The sequence below is a fragment of the Melospiza melodia genome, chromosome 9 (assembly GCF_035770615.1).
Source record: "Melospiza melodia melodia isolate bMelMel2 chromosome 9, bMelMel2.pri, whole genome shotgun sequence".
Taxonomy (NCBI): domain Eukaryota; kingdom Metazoa; phylum Chordata; class Aves; order Passeriformes; family Passerellidae; genus Melospiza; species Melospiza melodia.
Window position 1 is genome coordinate 14,028,278 of NC_086202.1, and position 24,219 is coordinate 14,052,496.

Here is a 24,219-nt window from a genome sequence, read left to right on the forward strand (position 1 = left end):
CATTATCAAAACAGATATATTTATTCTTCTGGTACATGGGTTGTCACACACCACATGTGTGCACAGACCTGTCCTCTCCACTCACATGTGGCAGGGGCTGTCCATCACTGTCCCTGGCTGCAGCAGAGGGTGGGGCAAGCCACAAGCAGCATAGCTCCTTCCCCACTGTGGGTGCTGGGAAGGGACTGCAGCGAGGGGTGCTGTCTGCTGGCCTGCACGCTCCAGCCCTAGCACTCGGGCACTCCTGGGCTCTGAGGATCCAGAGGGTCCGTGGCATTTGGTCGGATGACTTGGTGGCTTAGCGAGGCGCTGGTCAGACTGTTGGTCAGCACAGGGAAAGGACACAGGGTGCTCACCTGCCTGGGCTCCCGAGCAGGAACCTGTAGGGACAGAGATGGACAGAGATGGTGCCATCAGCCACATCCCCTACACGCTGCCACCCCCTCAGCAGCTACTTCCACACACTCACCATTCTCCGCGTGCTGCCACTGCTTCCTTCCGCACCAGCCTCTTCTTGTCATCCAAAGGCTTGGCCAGTGCCCGGATAACTCGGCCCTTGTATGGGAGCAGCTGTAGGACAGAAGGGGCTCTTTGTGAGAGGAATGGATGCTGGCTGCCCCCAGGAGATCTGGGAGCCCTTGCCCCTCTACATGCAGGAGCAGGCAGCAGGGTGCTGCAGAAGCACTTACCACTGTTGTGGGCAGACTGGTAAGGGCATGGGCACAGCGCAGGGCGGCGATGCGGACAGCCTGGAACAGACAGGGATGAGGGCAGCACAGGGGGCAGGACAGAGGGGCATAGCAGGGAGGCAGGAGGGGGTGCACGCACCATGGTGGGGCTGGAGGTGAGGTTGAGGAACTTGGTGACCAGTGTGTCGACATGCAGGCTCATGATCTGGGGAGCTTCGAGCAGCAGTGGGTGGAGGCAGCTCAGTGTGGAGAGCTGTACTACACGATCTGAGCAGGACAGGGCCTCAAGCAGGAGGGAAAGCAGCTGCAGAGAGAGGGAGAACACAGTTACATGAGTAACCCCAAACCATGCACTCCACAGTATCACAGCTCACCCTGCTTGCCACCCAGGCTGGCTCTTACCGTGGGCAGCTCTGTCACCAGCACAGGTTTGGGGAGGTGATTGAGCACATGGGACAGGCCCTTCAGGTAATTGGCCTTCACATCTGTGGAGAGCAGAGATGGTTACAAGCAGCCTGCAGAAGGAGGAGATGGTGGCTCAGGTCCCCTGGTTAAAGGGTCAGGAGTGGTGAGGCTGGGCTGGGGGTGGCACTCACCGGGGCCAGCCCCATGGAAGCCTCGCACCAGCTTGGGGACGTTGTCAGTGAAGAAGCGCTGGCGGAACATGATGCGCACGTCAGCATGGCAGCCCTTGTGCAGCACGTCCGGGGACTCGGCCATGAGCAAGGAGAAGCCGTCGGCTGTGGCAGGGCCCAGCTCCGTGTCACCCAGCAGGTCCAGTAGCTGCAAGGGAGAGAGCCCTGAGACACAGTGCCCTGCTCCTGGGGGTCCCCAGCCAGCCATGGGGGAGCAAGGCAGGTTTCTTAGACCACCCAGCCCCACTAGCACCTACCTTGTCTGTCAGGCAAGAGCTCAGGGGGTGGTAGCGCAGCACCAGGGCTTTGGTCACCTGTGCAGGTAGAACAGTCAGTGCCAGGCTGGGTCCCCCTGCCCCACTCATCCAGGACAGGCCTTACCCAGAGCAGCAGGGTGAGTGCCTGCGTTCGGCGGGGCCCCTCCGCAAGGCTGGGCTCCATCCTGTTCACTGCAAGCTGCAGGATTTCATCCAGCTGCTGCCCTGGGGATGGAAGGGACAAGCTGAGCCATTCCTCCTGTCAGCAGTGGGCAGGGACACCTGGCGTCTGCCCCAGCCCCCTTACCTGCTGGGTGCTTGTTCACCAGCCCTGCAAAGCACTTTGCAGCTGTGGTGGCCGTGAAGGGACAATTGGAGGAACAGCTCAATGCCAGCAGCTCCTGGAGCAGCCATTCCTGCTGAGGGATTGCCACCTGGAAGAGACATAGAATGTGTTATGGCCCAGGGCTGCAGCTGCTCCCTCAGTCTGTCCATGGAGCTTGGTGTGGACAGAGGCTGGAGGGTGCTTGGGCAGGGCTCCTCTCCCTCCTGCTCCCCATCAACGCACATCGCGGGGCAAGGAGCAGACGAAGGCCATGAGGAGGGCGACAAGGCGTCTCTGTGCCTCCAAGTGCTCCCCATCCTGCAAGGGAAGAACAGTGTCCATGTCATCACAGTCCTTGCTGCCAGCCTGTGCAAACATCCTCATTCTGGTGCCCCAGCCCCAATCAAACATACCCCGAAAGGCTGGAAGGAGCAGGGAAAACTGTTTTGGGGTAAGAAGGAGACATCTCCATCCAGAAAGAGGGGCACCACCTGAGACACACTCTGGGCAGCCAGCCTAGGAAAAGACATTGTAGTGTGCTGCTTTGGAAGGGTCACCAGAGACCTCCCAGGAGGCACAGGGCCACCCTGTACAGACAGCAGCAGGGGGCATGCAGCCTGCTCCCTCCCCACGATGGAGCACCCAGCTGCCTGCCGTAGCTTCACTCACTCAGGGCTCAGGTGAGTGGTGGCAGCACTGATGACTGGAATCATGGCAGCCAGCACCTCTTCCTCCAGCAGTGCCTTGCCTGGCAGTGTATGGGTGCTCTCTGCAGGTAGTGGGAGGAATGGAACTTGCTGGAGCCTGCTGTCCAGAAGGAGGAGGCAGGCACAGCCCCCTGAATGCAAACCAGAGTGGGGTAGGGCTCTGGGACAAGGGCAGGGAGCAGTGAAGCCCACTTTTGACAGCCATGGGTGCCAAGAGGCATCAGCAGTGGCACAGACTGCAGGATCAGGGACCCCTGAGAGCCCAGGAGTTGCCTGCTCTCCCCTCTCCCAACTCCAGCCCTGCACTTACCTGGCATGGCTGCCTGCACAGCCATGGCCAGCAGGCACGGCACCACTGTCTGGTGGAAGTACCAGCAGCCCTCAGCATCCTGCTGGCACTGCAGGGCCACACGGTGCAGGCTCTGGCACACAGAGATCACGTCTTGGGTGTTCTTGGCCTCAGTCCCTGCAGGGCACAGTCACCAGCAAGTCAATCAGCCTCAACAGCCAGCCCCCTGATCTGCACCAGGATCCTGGGACAATGCAGCTCTTCTGACTCCCACTCCACCAGTGGGATGCACAGCCCAGGTGTCGGTTCCTTGTGCCACTGCCATTCCAGCTCTCTCCCAGCCATCACCAGTAACAGGAAGCTCCTGCCCAGACTCGCTCTGTGGAGCTGCCTGCAGGAGCTCCATTACCTTTCTGTGCCTTCTGGAGATGCTGTAGGAGGATGGGGACAGTGTCCTTCATGATGCTGGTGTGGGTGGACACAGCTGCCAGGGCCTGCAGGCAGCGCTGCTGCAAAGAGTGACGCTTGTGGTGGCTCTCCTCCCGCTCTGAAGAGGAAACACAGCTCAGAGGGGGACCTGGGGACACCCCACCCAGGCACAGCAGGGCCCACACCCTGCCAGGGTGGATGGGGTGAAGCAGCACAGCAGACCCAGCCCATGCCAGGCTCAAGGCACTCTGCCTGCTCTGCAGCTGGGCAGCTCCTTCCCACAAGGGTGGCCCTGGCCCCACACAGGCTGGCTGCCAGACCAGCCACAGCCTCCCCTGTGCCAGCACACAGTGCCTGTGCTGGGAAACCCCAAGGACAGCCACCAACCGACACCACACAACACAGCCCCACTGCCTGGCAGGAGCCCAATGGGGATGGAAAAGCCTTTACCCCAAAACCAGTCACCACTCCTTTCCCAGCCCCACCTGACTGCAGCTCCTCTTCAAGCCTGGGTACCATGTGTCCAGAGAAAACCTTTGGGTAGGTGGGGGCCAGGGACCCAGCTGCCTCCATCGCTGCTTCGCTGCCAGGGGGAAAGAGAATGGGAAAGGTGATGCAATGACTGCAAATCCAGGGCTGCTTGTACACCAGCTGCACAGACCTGGCCAGAAGGTGTCTCCAGAACCCCATTTCTCAGCAACTTGCCTTTTTCACCCCTCAAGCAGGCAGAGCAGAACCCCTGCTTTGACAGGCTCAACTTTGTTATTTCCAGCCCACAAATTGTCTGGTTTATTCCATGCAGTCTTCTTGTTCAGAGCGTTCCTGTGCCTTCCCTCAGACTACAGCAAAGCCAGGCTTTGTTCCTCCACCCAGAGTGTGGGCATGATGCCAGCCCTCTCCTCACCTGCTCTGGGAATCCTCCTCATGCAAAGCAAGACGGATGAGGTGATCCACAACCAGCTCCAGATTAGAGGAAGACAGGAAGCCTGTAACAAGAGCCATAGAGGAATCCTACCCTTGGCCAAAGACAAAGACGCTGGTGTGCTAGACATACATGATCCTTCCCCCTCATCCAGGCCAGCAGCAATGCAGCAGCACACAAAATGCCAGGGATAAAAGGTGCCCAGCACAAACAGCTAAGAGAGAGACCAAATGTCCCTGGAGCTCATGGCTTGGGTAGAACACACTGCTGCTACTCCTGTGCACTTACAGGCAGCAGGCAAGGATGTCCCAGCAGCCACCGTGTCTCTGAGAACACAGTGACACCTCCCCCTGTCTCAAGGGAAAAAAGGCACCAACCTTGCAGGGAGCCCAGGACAGTCAGTGCCTTGATCCCAACCAGCTGCAGCTGCACACTGGGATCCAGCAGCGCCGAGAACACCACAGAACAAACGGGGGCTTGGTGCGACAGCAGAGGGCTCTCATCTGGAGAGAGGGGCAAGGAATCACTGCCAGTGTCTGGCTGTCACCACACAGCCACCAACACAGCACTTGACAGATGCTTTCTGGGGTGCTGCTTTTGATACCCAATCATGCAGGGTCCCTGGGACATGGCAGGGGCTCACACATGCAGCCACACTGGCCAGTGAGTTCTCCTTGTGTGTCAGCATACAGGAAAGTGAGGTTAGAGCCAGGAGCTCCTGGGATGCAGATGCCTCCAGACGGACCAGCCACCCTCACCTTCTTCCACATGTCCCCATTTCTGCTGCAACTCCAGGAAGCCTAGCAGCATTTCCAGGATTGTCCTCCTCTGGCTGCTCTGCAGGGACACAAAGGTGTAACCCAGATCACCGTCCCAGTCTCTGGCTGGGACAGAGCTGCACCTCAGCGCAGCACTGCAAGGCCGCAGGGTGCCCATGGGGTCTCTGCTCACAGCCAGGGAAGGACATCCTCTCAGACACCCTGCTGCCCCAGGCCCCGTGGGTGCCCCTCACCTGCGTGTGCTTGGTGTACTGCTCCAGCAGCAGGGGCAGGACGCTGTGGCTGATGCGCTGGTAGGTGCGGAGGGAGGCGCCCGCTGCTGCCTGCAGGAGTTTGGCACTGGGCCACACCAGCTTCATGTCGGGCTCACACAGATGGTGCCTGCAATCTGAGATAGGCTGGGCGTCAGCTGTTCCTCTGCCTCGTGTGCAGGGACACAGCTGATAGCGGGCTGGGACGTGCTGCCAGGGTGCAGCTCTGAGCTGCAGCACAGCCTCCCCAGCTGAGCAGCTTCCCACAGCTCCAAGCGCACAGAGTGCAGTTCCAGCAGAGATGGAAGCAGCTCAATCCCCTTATCCTCCCTTTCTGCAGCCAATTACCTTGGAGAAGCCAAATATTGCTGTGAGGACTAGAAAGAAAAGAGGCTTGAAAGACAAGAGGAAGGCACATGTCTACTTAGGATGCTTTCAGGTGTGGCTGCATGGGGCAGGTCTCTGTTAGCTACCTTGCAGGATGCTGCTGAGGAAGGAGTCCAGCAGATCCTCAGAATCAGAGCTGAGCACGGAGCGGGAGAGGCAGGCAGAGAGAGCACGCAGTGCAGTCAGGCATTCCGTCTCAATCTTCTCGCTCGCTGTCTGGAACACCTGCAGGAAAGGCCACAGGATGAGCTGAGCTCCACTGCCTGCAACAACCACGGGCTTCAGGCTCTCAGTGCAGGCTGAAGGGCTCAGGCTCCTGCCTCACTTCCCATGGGATTTGAACATGCAGCATGGCACATTCAAGCCACATGGACATGCTGATAGGGCTGGCCTGTCCCCTCCACTTTTCACCTGGGGCAGTCCAAGGTCACAGGTGCAACTGCTGGGAGACACGGGGCCCACCTGGTCTGGCAGAGAACTCCTGCTCAGCAGAAGCCCAGCCCAGGTGGAGCCCTGCAGGACTCACCTCTCTGCGCAGGGATGTCCAGAGGCTGGGAAGGAATTCCTGCAGTTCCTTCTGCCCATAGATGGCACAGCAGGCAGTCTGCAAGAGGAAGACAGGAGAGAGCATCACAGAGAAGCCAGTACCAGGAGGACACAGTGCCGGGACGCTGCCCATGAACTGGCAGGTTCATGCTGAGCTGCAAAAATCACTCAAGAAAAACAGGAAAGTGTGATGCAGGGCCAAACCAGGACTCTGGTAATTGTGGCTCTGCAAAAGAGAGTCTCTGGCTGGCAGGAAGACAGGCTCAGAAGTGGCTGGCAGCTGCTACTGCCACCGATCAGCTGTAGGCTGAAGGGAGTAGGGGATCTCTCCTTACCAGAGTCTGCAGCGAGTCAAGCTTGGCACTTTGCAGCTCTGAGTCCAACTTCTCAATAAGCAGAGGGAGAAGGAACTGCAGAGAGAAACACTTTAATTCAGCCCATCCCTTGTACCACTTTGTCCATGGCCCTGCAAGGCTGCAAGTTCAGCCTCTGCCAGGAGAGCAGAGGTGAAGGGGTACCTGCAATAGGCAGCCCCTTCCCAGGGTGTCAGTCAGCACCCTCCCCATGACCAGCCCCAGCAGGAGACAGGGCTGCCCAAGTGCAAGCTCCTGCTCCCAGTTTTCCCCATCGCACAGAGCCACAGCAGGAGCTGCAGCACTACGAAAGGCAGCCCGTGCTAAGGGAACAGTGAGCTGCACAAGAATCCCCAGGGAGCTTTGTACCTCAGCAAACTGGGTTGTGGAGGCCAGTACAGCCCGGAGGCTCAGGATCAGGTCTTCCCTCTGGATGCCATGAGGATCATTGGGGGGCTGGAAAGGAAGCAGAGAGCAGGTCACCCACCATTGAGGAAACATCTCAACCCAGCCATCAGCCAAAGCTGCATCACTTCATCTCCAGCAAGGCAGCAGCAGCACCAGTCACGGCAGCTACTTTGGCACCTGCCTGTCAGCCTGGGTACAGCTCACAGCTGAACACTGCCCAGCCAAGACCCTTGGCCACCCTCTCATCCCATTCCCTGGAGGGGACACAACCCCCTAAGAAAACACCAGAAAGAAATAAAGTACAGGCTGTGGCACATGGCAGACTCACTCACGGGAGTAAAATCAACAGGGAAGTAGCAGGATGTAACTTCAAACAGCTCCTCCACAAAGGGACCTGCAGACAGAGGAGAGAGAGAGGGTGAGCAAAGATACTGGGCAAAAAAGGCACAGCAGCTGTGTTCAGCACCCACGATAGGCCAGCTCTGCAGCTTTTAAAGCACGTTAAGGACCCCCCCATGCCTGGTCAGACCCAAGAGCCATCCCTCCAACAGCTCAAAGAAAAGGGATATGTTTCCCAGTCAGCTCTGCATGGCAGGTTTAGGCTCACCCAGGGCATAGTCCTTGGCAATGAGATCATGCACAATCTGGAAGGCCACCAGCAGATTGCGGGGATCCTTTTCCCCATCCATGACCTGGATGAAGCCGAAGGTGAAGTTGGCACCCAGGCCTTTCAGCTCTACAGAAAGAAGGAGCGTGAGGAGGTGCAGCACATCAGACCTTAAAACATGGCATTAAATCAGCCAAACTGCCGAGCCTCACAGTCCTTTTCCAGGTCTCCCAAGCAGAGCCACAGAGCCCTTGGAGAAGGTGAAAGTGAGTAATTTTCCCAGCCTCAACAATCCCAGAGTGGTTCTGGCATCTGGCCCCTCACCTTCCTCCCTGGTGCTCATGAAGTTGGTGATGATGCTGTAGACTGTGTGGCGGTCCAGCTGCAGCAAGGACTGAAGGGAGGAGCAGAGCAATCAAAACCATCCTCTACACATGGCAGCACAGCTACCCACTACCCCACATGCCCTTGAGAGAGAGCAGGACCCCCAGCAGCTCAGCTGCTGCTCCCTAGCACAGAGATGCCATTTATCACATGCAAAGTGTGCATGCCTATGCAATGGCACATGAACATGACTCTGTCCCATCACATCAGTCACACCAGGGCCACACATGCTGCCCAAGGCACTGCCAGCAGAAACAATCTTATTTGTGAGGAGAACTGGACTGGGGGCACTTAAACACAGAGAATGGGGCAAAAGGAAATAATTCCTCTAGGGCTGAGAAAAGAGAGGACAAGGGCCAAACTCCTTAGCACTACACTGTGCTAAATGGCCAGTCCTCAGGGCAGGAGGCCACTCCCAGACACACAGGGAGCAGAGATCAATGACAGGAGGATAGAAAATCACATTGCTCACCTGCACATGTACCTCCTGAAAGATGGCCTTGAGCACAGACACTGCTAGCCCTGGGGACAGCACCTCACACATGCTCTGGGGACAGGAAGAGGAAAGCAAGAATACAATACCATGATGGCAGCCACATAACAGAGCTCCTGCCTCCACGCAGCAGCTGCCTGCAGGATCCTCTTCCACAAGAGGGAGAGCTCAGCATTCCTTCCCCAGACAAAACAGAATAAGATGCCCAACATCTGTGCTGCTCCCCAGGGTGGCCAGGGAATCCTTACACAGGGCAAGAAATCAAGGCAGTCTCCTGTCCCTGGCTCCTCCACAAGAAGCACAGCAGAAGAGAGGAGACAGGGCAATGTTGCCAGATGGGCTGACAGCCCAGCCAGACCCTGCTCACACAGTGCTCCAGCCCATACCCAGGTGTTGCACCTCCCTGGCACTGCTGGGGGATGCAGCCCAGCACTGTGGGCTGGGGGTGTGAGCTCACCAGTGCCCGGAGTCCCTGCAGCACCGAGGGAATCACCAGGTGATTGTCTTGCAGCCGGCTCTCATAGAACAGGACCAGGTGCAGCACTGTCAGAAACAGACCCCAGTGTGTGTTAGCCCTAGGAAACACAGCTGCTGGCTGCTGGCCCCAGCTCAACCACAAACTGATGGATTAAGAGTGAGCACATCTTGCACTGGTGAATGGGACAAACTGCTGCTGTTGGGTGCACCCACCTGGCTCCAACACCTTTGCCCTCCTCTTGTAAGCAGCCCACGCCTAACTGCAGCAGGGCAGCAGCACCTCTGGCTGCTGCAGAGGTGCAGGCGCTACCCAAGAGGCGTTTGCCCTGGCCTGTCCAGACATGTGGATGCAGACACCAGCAGCAGAGTGGCAGTCTGCTCAGCAGAGGCTGGAGGATGTCATGGGGTGGGGTACAGAGCTGGGGCAGGAGCTCTGGCTTCCTCCAGCTTGGCTCCACAACACGTTCCTGGCCCCTGAGTCACGGCCACGGGCGCCTGCACACCCCAGCCCTGGGGAGTGGCAGCAGGAAGCAGACTGGAAGAGCCGGCTAGCAGCATCCTGTGCCCACAGCTGCTGCAGAAACTCAGCCCCCCAGGAGGCAGCCTGACGCAGCACTTGAGAAATTACCTGCGTGAGCAGGGACACGAGGCTCTAGCACAGCTCACTCCCCTTGCTCAATTGCCCCGAGTCTCTTTTCTCCTTCAAGTATCCCCACTGAACCTCCCCACCTCTGGCTGCCCCTCCAGAGCACCCCAGTTCCCATCAGTCATCACACCTGTCTCCAGCTACTGCAGCAGATAAGGTTCTATGCACAGCTGCTCTCAGCCCTGCCTGGCTGCAGCCAGAGAACCAAATTCCAAGGACTAAGCATCTTTTACTTCCATCCTCCCCTTCCTCCACCTTACTTACTAGCTAGGCCCCCTGTCTAGCCAGCCTGCTGGCGTAAGTTCAGCTTCTCATTTGCAAGGCCTCCAAGCCCAAGCCAAAGCTTGTTAGCACTTACTGGTTTTCCCTGCTGCCAGCCAGCTGCTAATGGGGCATTTAACACAGGCAGACCTTCTCCTTGCCTCCACAAACAGGGCATCTTCCCCTCCCCACCCCAGTGCCCCAGTCCATTCCCATCCTTACACTGATCTCCCCTCCTCCCCAGGCCCCAGGGTTCCTCCTGAGTTAAGCTGGTCAGGCTGCAGGGCTGCAGTGTGACTTGGTGTGTGAAGGACAGTGTTCCTGCTCTGAGTCACCACCCAAGGATTCTGACATACAGATGTATCCCCAATGTGTCCCACGTGGCGCTGAGCACACCTTGGTGTGCAACACCCACACACTGTCAGGGGCCCCAGCTGTCCAGCAATTTGGTGTAGTGACCTGAATTGTGTGGTGAGTTTGGCAAAAAGGCTGCAGCACAAAGCTTTGTGGACTTGGACTTTGACTCTTAGAGACATGTACAGGGTTGTCACAGTGTTCAATCAACCCTTTTGCCAACTGCAAGACAGACATTTTAATAGCACAGGCTTTGTCCCCAGCCAGACACTCAAGGGCCAGAAAAGCCCTTACCTTCCTTCTCCTGGAGCAGGGAGTAACACTGGAGCAGGACTTGCGACAACAGCTGGATGCCTCGCCCTCGCATCCGAGGATCTGTGTTCTCCAGGCAAAACCTAGGCCAGGAGGGGAGAAAGCCCAAGAAGCCTGTTGTGAGCAGGTACATCCAAGCAGGAAGCACATCCTGAGCAGGCTCAAAAACCAAAGAGGTGTCCCTCTGTGGGCCCGACCACGCCTGACCTGCTGGCAGAGTGGAAACAGACTCCTCTCCCCCTGTCTGTGCTGCATGTGTGCACTCAGCCCCAGGACCATGCAGAAAGAAATCCAAGTTCTCAAGTCAGAGCACAGAAAATGCTATTGCACCATGCTCCCAAGATCACAAGGGTCAAAAAGGATAAAGTCTCTTACAATGAGGCACACCCAGCCCCCAGCTTGGGATAAATGAGCCTAGGCCATGACAGTTTGGACACAAAAGCAGAAGCTGAGTGCCAGCCAACTTGTGACACGGTGTTGTGCAGCTGTGTGCTCAGCAGCTCCTGCTGGGGACAGCCCCAGCTGAAAAGTGCCCTGCAGCATGCTGCCTGCCACAACATCTCTCCTCTGTCCTGGGAGAGCATCAGGAGCTGCTCTGGCCTTGCTCTGTCCCAAAGAGCTCCCACATCCAGGGAGGGCAAAGCACTGCTCAAGCCCCACGCTGTGAGCAGACAACATCCTGTCCACTGCCATGTGTCATCCAGGGCTGAAGCTCATCCTGGATGAGCACACTTGTCCTTCTCACTCTGCCTCCTTCTGGGAATGTCCCCTGCAAGGCCCTTACACAATGTATAACTTGCATAAGGCTTTTCTTACCCCAGGGCTTCCACAAGCTGCAGCACCGTCCATCTTCCATCCTTCACCCCTGGAGAAAGGAGGTAAAGAGAGTGAACCAGAGAGATCATGCAGGCATTTTACTAGAGATGGGTGCTGGGACACCTCCCAGCACTGCCCTGGGAACAGCCAGTCAGTGCTGCCTCCTCACCAAGCACCAAAGGAGCCATGTGCACTCAGCTGGTGGGGCTGCCTCCAGCCCTGCCTGCAAACGCCTCTGAGACTGAGAGGAGACAGCCAGGGGAGAGCTTGCCTGCACTTTGTCTCACCCTCTCCCTGCAGCATGGCTGTATGTGTGGCTCCTAAGAGAAGTCTTGCTGTGTTCCACTTCTCTGAGATACTAAAACCCCCTTTTCCAATGTGAGCATGCTGTGAGGAGACAGAGGGCAGCTCTCCAGGTGCTTCCCGAGGGAGAACTGGCTGAACAAGCAGTGCAGACACTAGTGATCACTCAGCTTCCCACCTTGGCTCCATCACCTCCATGCTGTGCAAGAACTGCACTAACTCCTTGCAAGAGGGAGGGCACAGAGAAAGGCAGTTTTGTGGACAGAGGAAGATAAAATGCTGGGATTCCTGGAATCTGTTTCTAACTCTGACTCAGATTCCTTGCCAGGTTGCCTCATTCACCTATGGCCTCCGTACTCTTGCAATTCAACTGGGGGAAGAGCCACTCCTCAGGAGGCTTTGGAAAAGACCTGCTTGCTGCACCTTACAAGAACCTTGGCAGAAGGGCAGGCTCTTCATTCCTGCCACCCATTGCCAATGTGGCACCTCCCCAGAAGGAAAGCTCTGTGTACACTCTCTGCTCAGACATTTGCTGGCAGGCATGGGACTGCCTTCCTTCAGGCCCCTAACCTGCAGTCAGGTGTCAAGTGACATTGCTGGAAAACAAGAAGCACCCCTCACTTTCTGCCTGGACAAAACAGCATTCCCATAAAAAAACCCCAAATCACCTGGCAGTCACTGAGACTGAGTGTCTTTGCCCAGAGGCACTTCTGGGCACTCTGGAGGGACCTGCTCACCTCTCTGCCCTGCTGAACCTACATGACTGACAGGGCACTCACCCTCTGAGAAGCCCAAAGGTTTCATTATGGGCTTTCCCAGGCCTTGTTCTAGCTAGTGTCTCCTGCTGCTGCAAGCCTTTACTGTCCCTTCCTAAGCAGTTAATTCCAGTATTAAGACACACTGTTCATCACAGAGCTGTCTCTAGGGATGGGATGACAGTGTTTTCTGACAGTGTGTTCTGACAGCAGGCAGTCCTGACTCCAGAGACAGAGCTTTCAGTCCTGCCTGGCGCAGCAGGGAGAGGGAGCCTGAGCTGAGAAACAGAACAGATAAGGGGAGCTGTGTGGAAAAAGAGCCCAGCAAGTCTTGGAATTGACGGGCACAGACTGAAAAGGGGGCACCCTCAGGGACAGCCATGACGTGCTGGCAAAATTTCCTGCAGAAAAACAACAGTAAAACAGCAAGCAGATGCTTTGCATCAGCCAAAACAGAGTGGGCTGCAGAGAGAGCTTGGATGGCCTCTCCACATCCAGCATCCCAGTATCTCACTCTGCAAGCTCATGAAGAGCCCTCGTGCCTCTGCACCATCATAGAAAAAGTCTGAGGCAAATGCCATCTCTGTGGCCAGGTGCTCTGCCTCTCTGTGTCTGCAGAGACTGAAAGCAGCTCTACACAAAGCTTCTGGCTCCCTACTCAACAGGAAAGAGCTGCAGTGCGATGGCCAAAGCACAGTCAGGTACTGATACACCCTGAGGTCAGCAGCTCCTTTGCTCAGCTCAGCAAGGGAGCTCCCTGTGCTCTCAGGGACCCCGGTGTGACCAGCTTTGCCTTGCCTCACACGGTGTGGCCACCCCTCCCTGGCACAGCCTGTGAGTGTGGTGTGCCCGTGGCCAGCACAGCTCATGGACCTGCCTCATCAGCACGGCAAGCACAGTGGTGAGCCCTGAAACTGCTGCCTCCACATCTGGCAGCAGCACATATGCCCCAAGGTTAATCTGGCACCTTGAATCCCTCTACCAGGAGGGGCTGCCTTGCTATTCTGGCATTCCTGTAGCTCCCAGAGACTTAGCAGAAGGAAGCCATTCACCCTGCGCTCGATTGCTACTTTGAACCAAGCTGATCTCTTTCCTGACAGGTCTCTCCCCCTTTCAGTGTCCTTCTAGGTATTAGCCCCTTCTGAAGGACTTCATTCTTGTTTCCCCCACACCTTCAAAATGTGAGTACAACATTCACAGGGAATGTGTAATGGATTCTGTAACAGCAGTAGCCTTCTCTCCCCATTTTTTAAGATGAATTCAGCCTCCTCCTGCCACCCACTGACCCATGCAGCCCAACCTGCCCGTGACAGCACCAAGGCCTTCAGGCCACTTGCCAAGTTACGCTCATTTTAGTCCTTAGCAACAAACTGGTGAAGCTCAGTGTGGCTGTAACAGCAATTGCACAATGGCCATGAGCTTAGAAAAGACCTCCCTATCCTTTTGCTCAAGGATACACAATGCAATTTAATCCTTTCTGATGTGTGGTTCTGTACGAGGTCAGAGGGGCTCAAGGACACTTGCCAGCACCACTGTTTGTGAAGGGGGGCTTGTCACAAGAGCCACACGGCTGAAAAGGGCTGGGAGGAGCAAGAGGGGAGCAATTCTCTTTGTACGTCTTACAAGAGACAAAGCTTTCTCCAGGCACTTCTCTAACATGACAGCAGGTGACAACAGCAGTTGTAAGGTTATCCTTCTCCACGTACATCCCAAATGTGTTGGAGACTGTGTAACCCCTCTGCACCATCTTGAATGTCACATAGCTTAGAGAATTCTTCCCAATTTCCCTGTTTTTCTTCAATCTGTGTTACATGAGCCACTGGGTTTCCTTTCTGTTTTGCCAGCTCATCTCATTACCAAGACTCTACATAGCAGTTCACAAGCCATCAGGCCTCGGGAAAGGTTCTAGAAGGTACCTGTCTGTGTAATGTAACATACACAGACAGCCCCTCTCGGCTCTCCGAGCTCCTTCCCGAAACACGCTGAAGCCACTGCCTACACGCACAAAAATATCACCTTATCCTTAGAAAGCCACATTCCTGAAGCTGTAACTTCCCTAATGCAACAAAGTCACCCAACTGCCGTTCGAAGGAGAAGGATAAATTATGCGATGAAAGCAAATGCAAAGTCTTGCTAGAAACCATAGAGAGGGGGTAGTCTGCAACTGTCACCTCCCACGGTCCCTCAGCAAGGCCATGAGCTCTCGTCCCACTGCCGATTTCTCTGCCTCGCACACGTGCCTCGCTCCTGGAGCCCCTGACCCTCGCGGCTGTCCCACTCTTACCGCGCACCTCCTGCAGCTCCGAACTGCAGGCCCTACCCTGCCCTTTCCCACGTGCCCTGCCCGCACGGCAGCCCCACAGACACGCTCCGTCCACACCCTACCCTGCCCTGCCCTGCCCTGCCCTACCCTACCCTACCCTGCCCTGCCCGCAGCCCCACGCTTCCTCCCAAACCCCTCCCCACGCCGCCACGACCCGCCCGTGCCCACGCCGGCCCCAGGCCCCGCCGCCGTGCCCACGCCCAGTCCCGCCCCGCCCCGCCCCCGCGCGGTACCTGCCGCCACCTCCGCGGCACGGCCGTCCTGCTGCCCGGACACGAAGTCCCGCACGGAGGCGGCGAGAGCCTCCGCCCCGGCCCCGGCCGCCGCCATGACACCCGCGCGCAGGGCCGCGGCCCGGCCCCCGCACCCCGCCTGCGCCTGCGCGGGGGCGGTGCCGGCGGTCACGTGTGCCCGGGGGGCGGGGCGGCCCCGCGCGCACAGCGGGCCCCGCGCGCACGGGCGGGCGCAGCGCGGAGCCGGCGCGGCCCCGATGCCGAGCGCCGCCGGTCGGCCCCGCCATGGGCGGCTGCGTGGGGCGGCAGCGCCGGGAGCGGCCCGCCGCCGGCGGCAACACCCGCAAGCGAGCAGGTGAGCGGGGGTCGTCCGGGCTGGGCACCCCCGCGATCGCGGGCACTGGGGCGGGGGGTCCCGCGTCCCCCTGGGGGTGGCGCGGGAGGAACGTGGGCACCGGAGGGACGCAGTTCGCCATGGGACAGCTCCCCCCTCGCGCAACCCCGGAACCGCTCTGTGCCCTCGGGGTTCCTGGACGCCGGGGATCCTGGTTCGGTGCGCGGCCTCGGGAGCGGACAGGAACCGCGGCTCCCGTCCCGGTGCCCCGGAGGCTGTGCGGGGTGAGGGCTGCTCGTCTAGCCGAGCCCTGCCGGTTCCCGGCTCCTCCCGGGAAGTGCTGTCCTGGCAGGACTGCAGGGTGGCGGATGCCCCTCTCCGGGCTCGGCAGCGTGCCCCGCGCGGCGCGTCCTGCGAACGGCCGGGTCCTGCCCGCTCGCGGTCCGGGCTGTCCCGTACACCGGCGGGCGCCGCCGCCTCCGCGCTGCCCCGGGGCTCCGGGAGGTGCGGCCGGGGCAGGGAGCGGCTGCGCCGGTCCGGAGAGCGGCGGCGGGGCTGGTGCGGCCCCCCGGAGTTACCGGTAGCCGAACCCACGGGTGCCGTGAGGTGCTTCCCCGTGATGCTATGCCGGAGGGTCCCGGAGGCCGCGGGGATGGGTACGGCGGAGTTTTGACGGAGAAGCCGTGGGCTGGTAGGATGAATCACGCCTTTCCCTTGCCGCCTCCCCGGCCGGTGCCGTCGCAGCCGGTAATTACCGTGTTTATGGCAGAGCGGTAGTGGGCGGTGGAGAGGAGGGGCAGGAAGCGTGTGCTCGGGACGGGACGCCCCGGCCCCCGCCCGCAGCTGGGATCAGGGAGCGAGGGAAGGGCGCTTTCCGTGGGACGGGGCTCGCCGCTCCGGCAGAACGTGCAGGGGGCCGTGGCTGCCGGGCCAGGCTGTGCCGGTGCCGTGGGCAGCCGCCCCCGCCGTGCGGGGCTCCCGCTGTGGCAGCCTGCCCCGGGGGTGCCCTGCTGGTACGGACCGGGGTGATTGCTGCCCCACCCCGACTCACCTTGCCCCCCAGGAGAGCCTTCTTGAGGGTATCGGTGAGGCCTGGGGTTCCTGGCTGACTGTTCCCTCAGCTTGGTGGGATGCGGGGCCATTGTCATTGCCTTGTGGCTCAGGCTGCTGTGATGGGGGTGAGGTCAGATCTCAACATCTGGATCTGTGTGATCCCCTCCCGTGCCAGGTAACAGCTGGCTGCACAGCCTGTGTCTCCGTCCCCACTTGCTCTGCTGGGATGGCTCATGGTCCCTTCCTGGTATACTGCTGGAGTCGCTGCTGCTTTCTTCCAGTGTGTGCCTTCCTAGGGGAGCAGGGCTGTCCCTTGTGCCAGGTGCTCTGGCTGGTTTTTGCCTTTTGGTTCCACCAGCCCATGGGAGCTGCTCAGCAGGTGGTGGGGGATGAAGCAAGGCTACAGCTGCTCTCACCAGCAGTAAAGGGACATGCCCTGTGCCAGCAGGTCCCAGTACACGAGGACCTACCATCAGTGGGGAGGGGGGCTCTGCCTGCTCACCCCTGCTGCCACAGGGGCCCTGCTAAGCTGCCCACCTGCCTGGCCAGCTCCTGCCCTGGCTGGGGCTTGTTGTGACCTCCTGCGGAAGGATCCTTTGAGGACTCCTGGCAGCAGGTGACAGCATTGTCCCTGGGGTGAGCAGCTTACCACAGCAGGAGCTGGGGATGCCCATGGCATGCAGCATCCCAGCCCTGCCTGGCTCAGGAGTGGACCAGCCAGCACTGCTGGCAGCAGTGGTGTGTGCCTTCTGGCTGACATCTTCTCTGGGGCCCCCAGGACCTGTCAGCTGGGGCTGCCTAAGGCTCCTGCGGGCAGGGAAGCCTTTGGGTCACATCCTCCTGCCTGGGGGTCCCTCAGCAGGGCACCGTGGGGGCTGAGCCACGGGCAGGGTGCTGCAGGCACAGGGCAGGAGGAGCAGGCTGCCAGCCGGATCCTGTTGGCTCGAGGCCGGGCACAGCGAGCGGATGGACCTGTCTGGTGGTGCTGCCGTGGAGAGTTGCACAAGGGGCTAGGAATAGAGCAGCAGGAGGTGATTAGAAGGTGCAGGCCCAGCTGGGTGGTAGCAATAAATAGACTAGGCTTAAGCCCCTGCCTACCTGGGCAAGGCTGCTGGGCATGTCTGTACATACAAGGCAGCCACAGCCTGTCCCTGCTCCCTGCCCCAGCCAACCCCCCCCCCCCCGGCCCCCCCGGCTCCAGTCCTGCTGCCTCTTCCCTTTGTTGCAAGCAGAGCTGGGGGAATGGTGCTGACTGGGAGTGCTGGCCAGGAGTCCTGGCTGTGAGAACATGAGCCCCAGCCTGGTGGCCACACCAGTGGGGGGACATGATCCCAGACATGTCCTTCAGGCTGGCTGTGGACACTTCTCTGCTGCCCTCCTGGGACAGGTGTTGCCTCTGACCTTGCTGTGTCCTGTGGTGCTGCAAATCCCTGTGGCCCAGCACGGTGACTGCTGAATCGGCAGCGCTGGCTGCAGCCGGCTGCCCTTGCTGCTCCGGGCATGTGGGCAGGATGCTGCCTGCCAGGGATGCTCAGTGCCCAGCCCTGGGGTAGCTGAGCCCCTGGGGACCCCTGAGGTGGGTACTGCTGGGAGGCAGATGCCATGCTCGCTCCAGTGGTCTTGGGCAGGGTGAGGCAGGGCTGGTACAGTTGAAAAGGTCCTGTAGTGCTGTGTGTCAGCACACACTTGCTCAGGAGCAGCTGTCTGGGGAACTTGGCTCAGCCACAGCTGGCAGTGGTGGCTGTCTCCAGTGGCTGGGGTGTGTGGCATCGCCTTGCCTGGCAGGTCGCTGTGTGGGCACAGGCATCTTCCTGCCCAGCTGGAACCTCACTTTCCCCTCATCCTGTCCCCACAGGAGGGGCGCTGCCTGGCCAGCTCAGGGAGGGGGGTGACAGGAAGGAGCTGTTATCATTCATTGTCCCCAGCTCAGCTGGGAGTGACAACAGCTCCTTCCTGCCCCACATGTCCGGCCTGGCTGTGGGACCGGCGGGACAGGGCTGTTCCCACAGGGCCACAGCCCAGTGTAGGGAGGGCTTGGTGATCTGGGACTGGCATTGGGGTGGCTCAGATCCCTGGGCAGTGCTGGCTGCTGAAGGTCTGTGGGGATGTGGCTAGGGGCTGCTTTGGGGAGAGCCAGCTCAGTTCAGCCCGTTGCTGGGGCACCTGCAGTCTGGTAGCAATGCCCTCTGTGCCCCTGGTGCCCAGGATGCTGTGTGCCTGCTGTCCTGCCTGCAGCTGGTCCCTGTCATCCCAGAGTGGGCAGAGGGGACAGTGAAGTCCTGACCCCCCTTTGCTGCAGCTCAGCCTTTGTAATCCCCTTCTCGTTCCGACTCACCAGCTTATTTCCTGGCTAATTCCCCAAGCTATAAATACTGTGCTGCCTCAGAGGGCCCCGAGGCCCTTTGGCTACCCTAAGGGGCAGTGGCTGGTCCCCCAAGCAAGGATGCAAGAGCCCTTGTCCCCACTGGGGGCAAAGGGTGTCACTTGAGGGAGCAACTGCCATAGGGCCAGTGGGATCTTGGGCCAGGTTTGCTTAGGCCAGTTACCCCTGGCTACACTGGGGGCTGTTGTTCACTGGACAGGGTGATCCCTCAGACCCTTGCTGGGGTGCAGGAGGTCTCCAGGAAGAACCTGTGGTTGTGGGGAGGTGGGGGGCTCAGGCCCCAAGGGGAAACCCTGTCCTTTGGCTGAGTATCCCCCTGTCTACAGGCCGCAATGAGCCCCTGAAGAAGGAGTGTCCCAAGTGGAAGAGTGACTACCCCATGACAGACGGGCAGCTGCGCAGCAAGCGGGACGAGTTTTGGGACACAGCACCAGCCTTTGAAGGCCGCAAGGAGATCTGGGATGCCCTGAAGGCAGCTGCCTATGCTGTAGAAGCCAATGACCACAGCCTGGCCCAGGCCATCCTCGATGGAGCCAGCATCACCCTGCCCCATGGTGAGGGTCAGCACTGGGAGTTTGGGTGGGGTGTGTGCTGAATGTCCCATATCTGGGCACATGGGGTCCCAGGCTAGAGTAGAAAAGGGCTCCCACCTGCCATCCAGAGCCAAGGTGAGAAAGGCGGGCTGTGCCATGCCGCTTGAGGTGGCCCTGTCCCCATCTGAGTGGTCCATGGGGATGCCCACCCTTAGCATCTTATCCTGCTGTCCCCAGGGTCCCTGACAGAGTGCTATGATGAGCTGGGCAACCGGTACCAGCTGCCCGTTTACTGCCTGGCACCCCCGGTGAACCTGATCCTGGAGCGGAGCGAGGAGGAGGCGGTGGAGCCGGCCGAGCCGCCGCCCCACGCCCGGCGGGAGTTCACGCTCAAGGTGCGCCTCTCCACCGGCAAGGACCTGCGCCTCAGCGCCAGCATGAGCGACACCATCGGGCAGCTGAAGAAGCAGCTGCAGGCGCAGGAGGGCATTGACCTGGCCTGGCAGCGCTGGTTCTTCTCAGGCAAGCTGCTCACCGACCGCACGCGACTGCAGGAGACCAAGATCCAGAAGGATTTTGTTGTGCAAGTGATTGTCAACCAGCCCCTTGCACCCAGGAACTGAGCCACCCCCTGCTGGTTGAGGGGAGAGGGGTGGGGGATGTGGTACCTCAGGGGATTCCCTGTGCTGTGTTCTGGCCCATCTGGAGCTGCTCCTGCTCCCCCCTGAGGCTGCCACACAGGTGACCCCCCAGGAAGGTGTGCATGGGGCTGTGCCGCCACGGTGGCTCCCCTTGGCCGGGGACACGGGCAGGCGCCGTGTTTGCTGAAGGAGGTTCGAGACCAAACGTCTCTGGGGCTGGGGCTCCTCTGCCAGGCTGTGCCGGCAGGGAGAGGCTGTGACCCACTGGGCTCTGGCTTCCCCCTGGCCAGGAGACCCATGGGGTGCTGGGCTGGGTGGAGATGTCTCCCCTCTGTACATAGTCTGTATTTATCAATAAAGCCTTTTCATCCTTCCTCTGGCCTTGAGGACAGGCTGGAGGGGGCTGTGACCCATAGCCATGGGTGGTCCCTGTGCCTGTCCTGTATCTGCTCCCATGTCAGAATGGGCACAGGGTGGTCAAGGGTAGCCTGGACACCCTGGCTCTGCTCCCTAGTGCCACCCTGAGCCTGTCCTGCCAGCCCTGGCTGTTTGCTTGCCAGGACCCTTCCCCTGCATTGTCCCATTGTCATCCCAGCTGCTTCTTAGTGTGTGGTCACCACCTTCCTTTCCTGCTGCTTCCCCTCTGGAGGTTTAAGCTGGTGTCTGCCCTTGCGCTAGGTGGGACAGTCAGTGGAGGGGAACAGTGCAAGACTACCTTTACAGCCACCATGGCCTGTTACACCCATGGGACAGGGCACCCCAGGACGGCCCTGGGAGCTGCCCAGGAGGGTGACAGTGACGTATAGCTGTCTGTCCCTCCCCCAGGTCCTGTGCTGGTGGACGGTGCCCAGCGCATTAACTGTCCCTGCACAAGGCAGTGTTTGCCTCACCTTACAAGGGGGGAGTTCTCAGGAGTGTTGAACAATGTTCCTGCTGCCGGGAATAGCTGCCAGCTCTGCCTGTTGGCCCCACGTGAGGCCACTCCTGCTGCCAGCCTGCCATGTGCTGTGGGAGAGGCCAGGCAGCCTTGGGGACCCTGGCAGGGCTGCTCAGAATGTTCCACACCTGAGGTCATCCTCTAAAGCAGCACACAGGGGCCATGACTCCTGGCATCCCCTGCTGCTGCTGAGAGACTTGAGAGGACCCATTGCCTCCCTTTGGGGTGGGCAGGCCCCCACACTGCCCAAGGGGCCAGGGAACCTCGGGCTATGTTGGTGGCTGCTGCAGCATCTGACTGGACAGAGATGGGAGCCATGGGAGCATCTTGCTTGCCCAGGGTGGGTGGCACAGGCATAGGTGCTATGCCTATGGGATGACCCTGGATCATGTCCCTGTAGTGCTGAGCCTGTATTGACTGGCTGTCACAGGTTCTGCACACCACAGCTCCCCGTAACAAGCACGGATGTCCTGGTCAACCCAGGGTGTGTGGGGGGGGCCTCTTTAGGAGAGTGTGGGGCTGGAGAGGTGAGTCAGGGCCAGAAAGCAGGAGGGTGAGCTCATGGCAAAGCTGCCCCAGTCATGTGGAGCAGCCACAGCTGTCAGTGCCCTTGGGCTGTGGGACAGAGAGACCAGCAGCATAAAGCCCCACAGCCAGCAAAGCCGCCGGCAGCACCGGGACACAGGACTGAGAACTCCCTGCCCCTGGTAGCAAGAAGAAGAGGACACATCCAGAGCACAGGACTGTGCACTGCAGGCCAACATGGAGCTGGATGTGGAACGGGCCAAGGAGCTCATCGAGCAGAAGCTGGCAGAGGAGGAGAAGGAGGAGGTGGGTCCACAGGGCAGGGGAGCCCTCCTGGGCTGTAGTAGGAACCCCCATTGTACTCTGTCCATCCTTAGGGACTCGGATGTGAGGAGGCTGGCACCGACCTTGCCATCCTGGGGGAAATATGGAGGTGTCCAAGGGCTCTCAGGGGGATCAAGTTCCCAACCCGGCAGCTCTAGCCCATGGGGCAGGACTGAGCAGCCAGCAGGTGCCCAGCTTACCAAGCAGGGTGGGCGGGCAAGCCCAAGGGCTGACAAGCACCCTGCAGACCTCAGCGGCGAGTGGAGCCATGCCCAGAGCCACCTTCCCTGGCAGGCTGAGGATGGAGGCAGTGGGGCTGCTCTGTGCCCAGACAAGACCATGCAGCACCCGCTGTGCCTGTGCAGAAACTCAGAGGGGATGGAGCACGGGAGCCGCCGGCCGTGGAGCGGATGAACACACCTGAGCTGGAGGAGGAGAAACGCCGCGGGCCCAGGAACTGGGGCCTTGAGGCCATCAAGGTGAGTGGGCTGGGCTGCAGGCTGGCCAGGGGTGGCTGGTCACAGACAAGTCAAACGGGGCACTGTGTGTGCTCGGCAGGGCCAGGAGAAGGTGCGGCGGAGCTCCGTGGATCTGAGGCGGGAGATCATCGACGTGGGGAGCATCCAACGGCTCATCGAGCTCCGCAAGCAGCGCCGGCAGCGCCGGGCAGAGCGGGCAGCCACCCCCGAGCCCGCTCCACCACCTGAGCCCCTGGAGATTGTACGTCAGGGGTCCCAAGCTGTGGGAGGGGGCTGCTGGGATAGGCGCTGCACCACCCACAGGCCAGCCCCCGTCACCCTGCCACTCAGAGACCTTCATGGGGAAGCAGGGCAGGGGACCCCCATGTTGTCCCCTCTCCTGCACCCCTGTGCTGCCCCAGCCCTGAGCCTGTGCCATTGTCAGGATGGTCCTGTGGAGCCAGAGACCTTCCTGCGAGCTGCTGTCCAGGGCAAGATGCACTTCATCGAGAAGTTTCTGGCAGATGGTGGCTCCCCTGACACTTGTGATGAGGTAGCATCCCTGGCAGCCACTGGTTGCCCCCTGTTGCATGCCACCAAGACCTGCAGCCATGCCCCACCACACCTGTGGGTGAGCGCTGGGACCCTTGGGACAGGGCTGGAGGTACAACCAGACTGGGCAGGGGAGGATGCCTCTGTCTGCCAATGTGCCACCCTGTCCCGCAGTTCCACCGCACAGCCCTGCACCGCTCCTCGCTGGAGGGACACATGGAAATCCTGCAGAAGCTGCTGGACACTGGGGCCACTGTTGACTTCAGGGACCGGGTGAGGCTGGATTCTGCTTCCAGCTGTGTGCTGGTCTGAGCATCTGGGTGTGTTGCAGCCAGAACTATGGCAGGACTGGGGACCCTGCAGTGGGGCACTGCTGTCCCCATCACGGAGGTGGCTGCAGGCAGGGCTCTGCCACTTCAGCTCCAGCACGGGGACCTGCTGGGGCAGGGGACAGGCACAGGGTAGGGGTGTCCCCCACCATGACACCGCACTGTATGTCCAGCTGGACTGCACGGCCGTGCACTGGGCCTGCCGGGGTGGGCACCTGGATGCTGTCAAACTGCTGCAGGACCGCGGGGCAGACCTCAATGTGAAGGACAAGGTGAGCAGGGCAGAGCAGGTCACAGGGTTGTGCCAGGGGCAGGGGCATACCCTGGAGTACCAGAGTTGATGCTCTGTTGGGTTAGCAGCTGTGGGTGCTGATCCCCCCCTGATGTCCATCTCACCCCCGTCAAGCTGCTCAGCACACCCCTTCACGTGGCCACCCGAACCGGACACCTTGACATCGTGGAGCATCTCATCCACTGCGGGGTGGATATCAATGCCCCAGACAGGGTGAGTGCTGCAGCCATCCAGGCATCACTGCGGGCAACACTGATCCCTCTCCCTTTGCTGACCCCTCCAAGGGCTTCCAGCACCCACGGTGGGGCACATCTGGACGTACACACTGCTGCCCCAGGGTGGTTGCAGCTGCAGCCAGGTCTGGGACAGGAGCATCCCCCTTGTGTGGAGATTGGTGTGCTGGGGACAAGCAGAGGGTCCTTGTCCCTGGACCCCACTGTCCAGTGAAGCTGTGTCTCTCACAGGAGGGTGACACAGCGCTGCACGATGCCACACGGCTCAGTCGCTACAAGATCATCAAAACGCTGATCCTGCACGGGGCTGACATGATGGCCAAGAATGAGGTGAGTGTGTGAGGCCAGCATTGAGGCCATTTCCTGCCCCACCATTTTGCACCACCCTATGCCCAGCCTCTCTGCCCACTCTTGCAGGCTGGCAAGACCCCGACAGACCTGGTGCAGCAGTGGCAGGTGGACACACGTCAGGCGCTGGAGACCAAGGAGCAGCCACAAGGGGAGATGGAGGTCCCTGCATGATGGCGCCAGGCAGGGACCAGGGGCTGGGCCCAGCTCCAAGGAGCAGGATCCAGACAAGACTTGTCTGTGTCAATAAAAGTCAGCAAAGAGCAGTGTTTGGCTCCAGGGAGCTTTGAGGTTGGACATCTCATCGTTGATGGGCCTGGGGAAGCTGAGTTATCT

At 59.9% G+C, this 24,219-nt stretch overlaps 3 protein-coding genes across 6 annotated transcripts; 2 read left to right on the top strand and 1 right to left on the bottom strand.

Moving 5' to 3' along the window:
- MMS19 (MMS19 homolog, cytosolic iron-sulfur assembly component) lies at positions 1-15,051 on the bottom strand. 2 transcript variants are annotated; one of them, XM_063163382.1, is made up of 31 exons: positions 14,942-15,051; positions 11,328-11,376; positions 10,494-10,594; positions 8,919-9,004; positions 8,441-8,515; positions 7,909-7,978; positions 7,585-7,713; positions 7,310-7,371; positions 6,939-7,025; positions 6,552-6,626; positions 6,197-6,274; positions 5,757-5,895; positions 5,266-5,420; positions 5,012-5,090; positions 4,631-4,756; positions 4,236-4,317; positions 3,817-3,914; positions 3,312-3,449; positions 2,924-3,079; positions 2,576-2,744; positions 2,320-2,422; positions 2,150-2,224; positions 1,889-2,015; positions 1,706-1,806; positions 1,582-1,638; positions 1,286-1,472; positions 1,092-1,174; positions 829-993; positions 690-749; positions 470-570; positions 1-380 (listed from the first exon to the last, which is right to left on the bottom strand). In XM_063163382.1, the coding sequence occupies exons 1-31, from the start codon at positions 15,036-15,038 to the stop codon at positions 353-355; spliced, it is 3,138 nt and encodes a 1,045-aa protein (XP_063019452.1). In that variant the 5' UTR covers positions 15,039-15,051; the 3' UTR covers positions 1-352. The 2 variants fall into 2 exon arrangements, with proteins under 2 accessions (XP_063019452.1, XP_063019453.1); XM_063163383.1 differs by having other exon boundaries at positions 2,576-2,675; positions 14,942-15,049.
- A 164-nt stretch (positions 15,052-15,215) lies between these two features.
- On the top strand, positions 15,216-20,259 carry UBTD1 (ubiquitin domain containing 1). The gene is made up of 3 exons (XM_063163389.1): positions 15,216-15,296; positions 19,038-19,265; positions 19,482-20,259. The coding sequence occupies exons 1-3, from the start codon at positions 15,227-15,229 to the stop codon at positions 19,865-19,867; spliced, it is 684 nt and encodes a 227-aa protein (XP_063019459.1). The 5' UTR covers positions 15,216-15,226; the 3' UTR covers positions 19,868-20,259.
- Positions 20,260-20,430: 171 nt separating this feature from the next.
- Positions 20,431-24,149, top strand: ANKRD2 (ankyrin repeat domain 2). 3 transcript variants are annotated; one of them, XM_063163384.1, is made up of 9 exons: positions 20,431-21,653; positions 22,037-22,150; positions 22,230-22,391; positions 22,575-22,760; positions 22,856-22,954; positions 23,184-23,282; positions 23,417-23,515; positions 23,767-23,865; positions 23,953-24,149. In XM_063163384.1, exons 1-9 carry the CDS (start codon positions 21,585-21,587, stop codon positions 24,055-24,057), a joined length of 1,032 nt encoding a protein of 343 aa, XP_063019454.1. In that variant the 5' UTR covers positions 20,431-21,584; the 3' UTR covers positions 24,058-24,149. The 3 variants fall into 3 exon arrangements, with proteins under 3 accessions (XP_063019454.1, XP_063019456.1, XP_063019455.1); XM_063163386.1 differs by having other exon boundaries at positions 22,575-22,682; XM_063163385.1 differs by lacking the exons at positions 23,767-23,865; positions 23,953-24,149 and having other exon boundaries at positions 22,575-22,682; positions 23,417-23,757.
- Positions 24,150-24,219: the final 70 nt, after the last annotated feature.